General features: G+C 34.6%; 1 protein-coding gene across 2 annotated transcripts; it reads left to right on the plus strand.

The window, feature by feature from the left end:
• The first annotated feature begins 5,545 nt into the window (after positions 1 to 5,545).
• Positions 5,546 to 8,031, plus strand: LOC149575740 (B3 domain-containing protein Os01g0905400-like). Of its 2 annotated transcripts, none has more exons than XM_089815530.1 (4): positions 5,546 to 6,060; positions 6,825 to 7,236; positions 7,398 to 7,489; positions 7,578 to 8,031. In XM_089815530.1, the coding sequence occupies exons 1-4, from the start codon at positions 5,899 to 5,901 to the stop codon at positions 7,632 to 7,634; spliced, it is 723 nt and encodes a 240-aa protein (XP_089671656.1). In that variant the 5' UTR covers positions 5,546 to 5,898; the 3' UTR covers positions 7,635 to 8,031. The 2 variants fall into 2 exon arrangements, with proteins under 2 accessions (XP_089671656.1, XP_089671655.1); XM_089815529.1 differs by having other exon boundaries at positions 5,641 to 6,060; positions 7,586 to 8,031.
• Positions 8,032 to 8,438: the final 407 nt, after the last annotated feature.

Here is an 8,438-nt window from a genome sequence, read left to right on the forward strand (position 1 = left end):
AACTCTTACTCTATATATGACTATACTAAGCATTTAGTAAATTATATACCTTAACCTAACCCTATATGTACTAGAAACTAGAAATAATATTATATTTTTTATAAGTGGAACTATATATATATATACAGAGAGAGAGAGAGAGAGAGAGAGAGAGAGTCATATGATGGTGTATCTAGAGAGAGAGAGGTAGATTTGGGGGTGTATCGAGAGAGAGAGAGAGAGAGAGAGAGAGATTAGGAGCTGTATCTAGAGAGCAGGGAGAGAGAGTGACAGTGAGAGAGAGATTAGGAGGTGTATCTGGAGAGCATAGAGGGAGAGAGAGATTAGGAGGTATATCTAGACAACAAGATGAGAGAGATAAGAGGGTGTATCTAGAGATTACAGAGAGGGATTAGGGGGTGTATCTAGAGACTAGAGACAAAGAGAGATTAGAGGGTGTATTTAGATAGTGGGAGATATTACTAGGTGTAGTTAGAGAGCAGAGAGAGAGAGAGGGAGGGAGGGAGGGAGAGAGAGATAGAGAGAGAGAGAGGATGGGAGAGCTAGGGATTAAATTATTAAAAAGATTAATAACTTGTATCACAATAGCACTAATCATGGGCACTATAATAGAACTAACCCACATAAAAATTTAACCTAAAAATTTACCCTAACACTAAGATAAACTGTAATAATAGCACTAACATAAACTATAATATGATTAATAACCTAGAAATAACCTTAACCGCAATAATAACACAAATCCTAACTCTAACTCTAACTCTAACTCTAACTCTAACCCTAACCCTAACCCTAACCCTAACCCTGACTCTAACTATAACTCTAATTCTACCCTAACCTTAACTCTTTATAACCCTAACTCTGTACCTAATTCTAACCCTAACCCTAAGCCTTACTATAATCCTAATCCTAACTGTTATTCTAACACTAATTCTAACCCTAAACCTAACCCTAATTTTAACCCATATTCAAACTCTAACCTTAACTCTAACTCCAACTCTATCTCTAACCCTAACCCTACCCCTAATTCTAACCCTAACACTAACTCTAACTCTAACCCGTACTATAACTATAACTCTAACTCTAATTGTAACCCTAACCCTAACCCTAACCCTACCCCTCATCCTAACCCTAACACTATATATAATGCTAATCCTAACCCTAACACTATATGTAACTCTAACCCTAACACTAATTCTAATCCTAACCCCAACCCTAATTCTAACCCTAAATCTAACCCTAACTCTAACCCTAAATCTAACCCTAACTCCAACTCTATCTCTAATTTTAATTGTCACTCTAACTTGATCCCTAACTCTAACTCTAATTCTAACCCTAACCCTAGCCTCAATTCTAGCCCTAATTCTAACACTAACACTAATGCTAACACTAACATTAATTATAACCCTAACCCTAATGCCAACCCTAACTCTAATTGTAACCCTTGTGCTAACCCTAACCCTAATTCTGACCCTAACTCTATCTCTAACCCTTCTTCTAACTCTAACTCTAGCTCAAACCCTAACTCTGAATCTAACCCTAACCCTAACCCTAATTCTAACCCTAGCTTTATTTGTAACTTTAATTCTAGCCCTGCCACTGATTCTTACCTTTACCCTAACCCTAACTCTAACTCAATCTCTAACCCTAATTCTAACCCTAACCCTAATCCTAACTCTAACCCTAATTGTAGCTCTAATTCTACCCCTAACCCTAACCTATATATCCCTAACTCTAATCCTAATTCTAACCCTAATCCCAATTCTAGCCCTAACCCTAACCTAATTTTAACCCTAACTCTAACTCTAATCCTAACTCTAACTCTAACAATAACTCTAATTCTCACCCTAACCCTAACCCTAATTCTAACCCTAAATCTATCTCTATCTCTTACCCTAACTCTAACTTTATCTCTAATTCTAACCCTATCCCTAATTCTAACCCTAACTATACCTCTAACTCTAACTCTAATTGTACCCCTAATCCTAACATTAACCTTAACCCTAACTCTAACTCTAAACCTACCCCTAATCCTAACCTTAACAATATATATAACTCTAACTCCAACCCTAACCTTAATTAAATCCTAATCCCAAGCCTAACTATAACCCTAACCCTAAATCTAACTAGGTAACTCTAACCCTAACCCTAACCCTAACTCCAACTCTATCTCTAACTTTAACTCTAACTTGAACTAGGACTCTAACTCTAATTCTAATCCTAACCCTAATCTTGTCCCCAATTCTAACCTTAAATCTAACTCTAACTCTAACTCTTATACTAACACTAACACTATCACTACCTCTAATTTTAACTCTAACTCTAATTGTAACCCTAACCCTAATGCTAACCATAACCCTAACACTAACCCTAACCCTAACTCTAACCCTAATTCTAACCCTAACCTTATTCTTAACCCTAAATATAACCCTAAATCTAACTCTAACTCTAACTCTAATCTTAAATGTTTTTATAACCCTAACTATATTTGTAACCCTAATTCTAACCCTCACCCTAATTCTTACCCTTACCCTAACCCTAACTCTAACTCTAGTCCTAACTATATTTGTAACCCTAATTCTAACACTAACCCTTATCCTAATTCTAACTCTAATTCTAAACCTAACCCTAACTCTAACCCTAACCCTAAGTATAGCCATCACCTTGACTCTAGCTCTAATTGTAACCTTAACCCTAACAATAACCCTAAATCTAATCCTAACTCTAATTCAAACCCTATCCCTCACCCTAATTTTAATCCTAACTCTAACTCTAACCCTAACCCTAACCTTTACATTATCCCTAACCCTAATTCTAACCTTAACCCTGACCTTAACTCTAACTCTAACCCTAACCCTAACACTAACACTAACCTTAACCATAAACATAACTCTACCCCTTACTCTAACCCTAAATCTAACTCTACCATAATTGGACTCTAACCATAACCCTAACTCTAACTTTAATCCTATCTCAAACCTTAACCCTAACCATAACTCTAACCTTAACCTTGACTCAAACCCTAACCCTATCCCCATTATAACCCTAACCGTAACCATAACGATAACTCTAACCCTAACCTTAACCATGAGTATTACTCTAACCGTAACCTTGACCATAAACATAACTCTACTCTTAACTCTAACCCTAATTCTAACTCTACCATAATTGGACTCTGACCCTTACTATAAGCATAACTCTAACCCTAACCTTAACCATGAGCATAACTCTAACTCTAGATATGACCCTACCATAATTAGACTCTAACCCTAACCCTAACCTTAATTTTAATCCTAACTCAAACCCTAACCCTAACTCTGACCTTAACCTTGATTCAAACCCTAACCCTAACCCTAATCCTAGCCTTAATATAACCCTAACCCTAATCATAACTCTAACCCTAAAGTTAACCATGACCATAACTCTAACCCTAACCTTAACCATAAACATAACTCTAATATGAACCTTAACCATAAATCTAACAATAACCATAACCATAACTCTATCCCTAACCTTAACCATAGCTCAAACCCTAACCCTAATGCTAACCCTAACCCTAATTATATCCCTAAGGTTAACATTAAATGTAATGGTAACTTTGTCCCTAACCATAAATCTACCTATGACTATAACATTTTACATCACAATATCCCAAAAATAAAATATTTTTTAAAATCTAAATTAAACTCCTTATATTAAATTTTAAAAAATATTTGACTCAAACCCTAACCCTAACCCTAACCCTATCCCCACTATAACCCTAATTATAACCATAATGATAACTCTAACCCTAACCTTAACCATGAGCATTACTCTAACCCTAACCTTAACCATAAACATAACTCTACCCCTAACTCTAACCCTAATTCTAACTCTACCATAATTGGACTCTAATCTTATCCCTAACCCTAACTATAAGCATAACTCTAACCCTAGCCTTAACCATGAGCATAACTCTAACTCTAGATCTGACTCTACCATAATTGGACACTAACCCTAACCCTAACCTTAATTTTGATCCTAAATCAAACCCTAACCCTAACTCTAACCTTAACCTTGATTCAAACCTTAACAATAACCCTAAAACTAGCCTTACTATAACCCTAACCCTAACCATAACCATAACCATAACTCTAACCCTAACCTTAACCATGACCATAACTCTAACCCTAACCTTAACCATAAACATAACTCTAATATGAACCTTAACCATAACTCTTAATGATAACCATAACCATAATTATATCCTTGACCTTAACCATAGCTCAAACGCTAACCCTAACTCCAACCCTAACCCTAATGCTAACCCTAACCCTAATTCTATCCCTAAGGTTAACATTAACTGTAATGGTAACTTTGTCCCTATCCCAAAAAAATAATTTTTTTAATCTAAATTAAATTCCTTATATTAAATTTAAAAAAATATTTGACTCAAAACCTAACCCTAACCCTATCCCCACTATAACCCTAACCATAACTATAATGATAACTCTAACCCTAACCTTAACCATGAGCATTACTCTAACCCTAACCCTAACCTTAACCATAAACATAACTCTACCCCTAACTCTAACCCTAATTCTAACTCTACCATAATTGGATTCTAACCCTATCCCTAACCTTAACTATAAGCATAACTCTAACCCTAGCCTTAACCATGAGCATAACTATAACTTTGGATCTGACTCTACCATAATTGGACTCTAACCCTAACCCTAACCTTAATTTTGATCCTAACTCAAACCATAACCCTAACTCTAACCTTAACCTTGATTCAAACCTTAACCCTAACCCTAACTTTAGCCTTACTATAACCCTAACTCTAACCCTAACCTTAACCATGACCATAACTCTAACCCTAACCTTAACCATAAACATAAATCTAATCTGAACCTTAACCATAACTCTAACAATAACCATAACCATAACTCTATCTCTAACCTTAACCATAGCTCAAACCCTAACCTTAACTCCAACCCTAACCCTAATTCTATCCCTAAGGTTAACATTAACTATAATGGTAACTTTGTCCCTAACCATATATCTATGTATGACTATAACATTTTACATTACAATATTCCAAAAATAAAATATATATTTTTAATCTATATTAAACTCTTTATATTAAATTTTAAAAAATATTTTGAAACATAATTTTATAATAACTTCATACAATTCTAATTAAAAATTAACTAACAATTTTATAGTAACCTTATCAAAATAAAAAATAAAAAGTAAATATTTTTCCTATTGCGCTGACTGCCACTAGCTTATATATACCTTTATATATATTACGCCGAGAGTAATCGTTCTCGAAGCGCCTATTTTTATTTTCATAAATCCCAACTTCGATTAAAATAACTTTGGGATTAAATAAAAATAGGCTTACTCTCGGTGTAATATATATAGAAGTATATATAAACTAGTATTCCAAAAAAAATTAATTGGAGCACGCTACTAGGAATTCCCTAGGCAGGGTTAAAATCATTCACAACTACAACATGTAAAAACAGAAGTTTTGTCAATCACGGCCAATTCTCAAACCATATTAAAAGTCGTGTTCTCTTACAAATTGCATTTTTTCCCCCCTCCATGCTAAAACAAATTCGGTACATGCTGGATTCATTCTCTTGCAATTCAGAGAAGGATTTAGAATATGCTTTTGTAAATCTATTATCCTCATTTGCCTCTCTTTTTCATAATTGTGTTCATTCAGACCTCCTCAGAATTTTAAATTTAATTTCTTGAGATTGATAACTTTTTCTTTCCTACTCTTCGTAAGCGGTTCTTACCAAAAAAAATTGTACCGAAATGCGAAATATGAGTGGAGATGCCAATAAACTTGTGAATTTACAGGCTCCGAAATTCGAAATCTGAGTGGAGAAAGCTAATTGGAAGATGGTCTTCACAACGGCATGCGAATATTGTACGCACAATTGTTTGTGTCTTCATTCCTCTTTGAATTTGAGTTCTGATGGAGCTAAATTGGAGCTAAATAGAGGAAGGGATGCCAATGCTTCATTTTACAAGATCATGACAGGGGACTTCTCCTCTAAATTGGTGAGTGAACAGCTTGCATTAATGTCTTCCTATTCTTTACAATGTTACACTTGTAACTCGATAATATTGCAATCTTGATATAGGTAAACTCTTTTAGTTTTTCAATTCTGAGAGATACAGAAATTGCAAACACAAAACTTTGTGTATTTTATTAACGGCAATTAAGGCTTTCAGGGTTGATATTTATAAGTTAAAATATCGGTTGCTTTTATGTTTGTCAGGTAAGGTCTTTTCCATCTTTCAATAATTTTTGTGTGCAAACAAGATTCTCTTTCGAGTGGACTCTATTGCCCTGAAAGTGCAGTCCACTGTTCTGTTTAGGAGTCAAAACATTCACTTCGCTTGATGCATGAAATCCCTGCCGAGTTTGAAAGCAGAATCTGTTTTAGGGTTTTTTAAGCCGCTTAACGCAATCATAGGGATTTTCTCAAGGAAAAAATAAAATGTTTGAGAAAAAGAAGTCTCCAGTAGAAAAATTAGTGATGTTCGTTATTTTTATTGTGTGCAAAGAAGATTTCATTCAGTTAAATTTCAGTTCACTGGATGTAGAAAATGCCTACCGAGTTTGCAAGCAAAATGAACTTTAGGGGTTGTAAAGTTGCGTTACAGAATTTTGGGGGTTTTTATAAAGAAAAAAGAAAATATTTGAAGAAACGAGGTCTCATGTAGAAGAATTAGCGGAATTTGTTATTTTCAGTTTTGTGCAAAGAAATTTTCTACTGTTCTGTTTAGGATTCAATTAATTTTCACTTCACTGGATGCAGAAAATACCTGCCGATTTTGCACGCAGAATGAATTATATAGTATGTAAAGATGCGATTCTCATGGGGCCAAGTGGTTACTTATGGCATGTAAATTTCCACTGTACTGGTGTTTCTGCATCTTTCAGAGATGGATGGAAAGGATTTGTTTCTGACAATCGTATCAAAGCACAAGACATTCTTGTTTTTAGGTATGTCAGGGATACATATTTTGTCGTGCAAGATTTTGGTGCAATTCAGGGGGAACACCAACAGGATCATATAATAGGTGATCCTAAAGAAAAAATCCTTTCCGCAAGTGGCAGTCAAAAGAATTGCGAAATCATAGAAATTTCCTCAGAAGATTCTTCCACTTCCACGTCGGGTGCATTTTCAAATGTTGGATCTTCAGCTAAGAAAGTCCAAAGACATGAAGGTAAATCTCTTTATTCCAATTTTTTTCTTCCCTCAGAGCTCATTTAAGAGGGACAATTCAAGTAAGAACAATGACCTCAAAACTGAAAAATGTTAGGGTTTTTGTTCCATTTTGGTTTTCTTCTCAAAATTGAAAATATTGAATCTCCTCTATTCAAACAGAGGCCCTCGCAGTTCCCAATCCTGTGAAAAGTATGGAACCAATGTTTTCAATGACCTTAACCACGGGTGCAACATCCAGATATTTTTCCCTTGTAAGTGTTTTTTTTTTTGGTTTCTATCATTTTAATATAGGTCAGTGCAGTTTAGGATAAAATCAACTCATTTTTAATGTTCTGGAAGTGTTACAGACAATTCCACAAGGTTTTGGAGACCGCTGGTTGCCAAATAAGAGGGTAGAAGTGAGCTTTTTGCATCATAAGAATCCTGGAGAATGGCGGTATATGCTTAGAATAGATAGGTGTGGAAGGGAATATGTAGTATGTTGGAAAGGATTTGCCATCGATAATGAGCTGCATAAGGGAGACAACTGTGTTTTTAAGCTGATAAATGAAGTCAAATACATTTTCATGATCTATGTTAACAGATAGCAGAATAGAGAATTTGTTATTAATTTGTGTCCTAAAACTACAGGACAGGTCTAAATACCTAATTTCTAATCAGTTAGGAATTTAGTTTGTGTTGATTTGTGATCATTTGTATTATTTAGACTGAAAGTTCTATAAAAAAAACAAAGTTGAAAAAAAAAGTTGTTGAAGATTATATCTAATAACAAGAGATGGCTTCGCTTCTTGTATCTTCTGCTGCTGCATTTTGAACACTCATTTTATTAAGAAATATACTTCAGCTTTTTATTTAACAAATAAATGGTGCACCCAGTAAGTTTCATGATTTTTTCAGAACATTTCTTTATTCATGCATGAACAATTCTTCTTACGCTGTTTTCGAATGCACTTTGCATTGCAAAATAGTTTGATCAACACAATCTTTGTTAAGTTGTCAACTCAAGAAAGCGATTAAAATCCTCCAGAGACAGCAAATATACGTAAAACATCCTTGAAATGTGAAAATTGTTGAATTGAAGGCTAACGGTCTGTTGGTTTTCCTTCTAATTATGTGTCTCTTGTCTCTTGGGTTATCAGATTCTTCATTTATATATAATTGGTGTCTTTTTATTCGCTGCTGTTCTATTATTGTAACATA

The sequence above is a fragment of the Cupressus sempervirens genome, chromosome 2 (assembly GCF_028749045.1).
Source record: "Cupressus sempervirens isolate cs-2001-9-10 chromosome 2, ASM2874904v1, whole genome shotgun sequence".
Taxonomy (NCBI): domain Eukaryota; kingdom Viridiplantae; phylum Streptophyta; class Pinopsida; order Cupressales; family Cupressaceae; genus Cupressus; species Cupressus sempervirens.

Excerpts from the sequence above, each read along its gene's own strand:
- LOC149575740 (XM_089815529.1), top strand. The coding sequence starts at position 5,899 with ATGGTCTTCACAACGGCATGCGAATATTGTACGCACAATTGTTTGTGT. Across the intron at positions 7,237-7,397 it reads GAAAGTCCAAAGACATGAAG|AGGCCCTCGCAGTTCCCAAT; the intron begins GTAAATCTCTTT and ends CTATTCAAACAG. Across the intron at positions 7,490-7,585 it reads CATCCAGATATTTTTCCCTT|ACAATTCCACAAGGTTTTGG; the intron begins GTAAGTGTTTTT and ends GAAGTGTTACAG.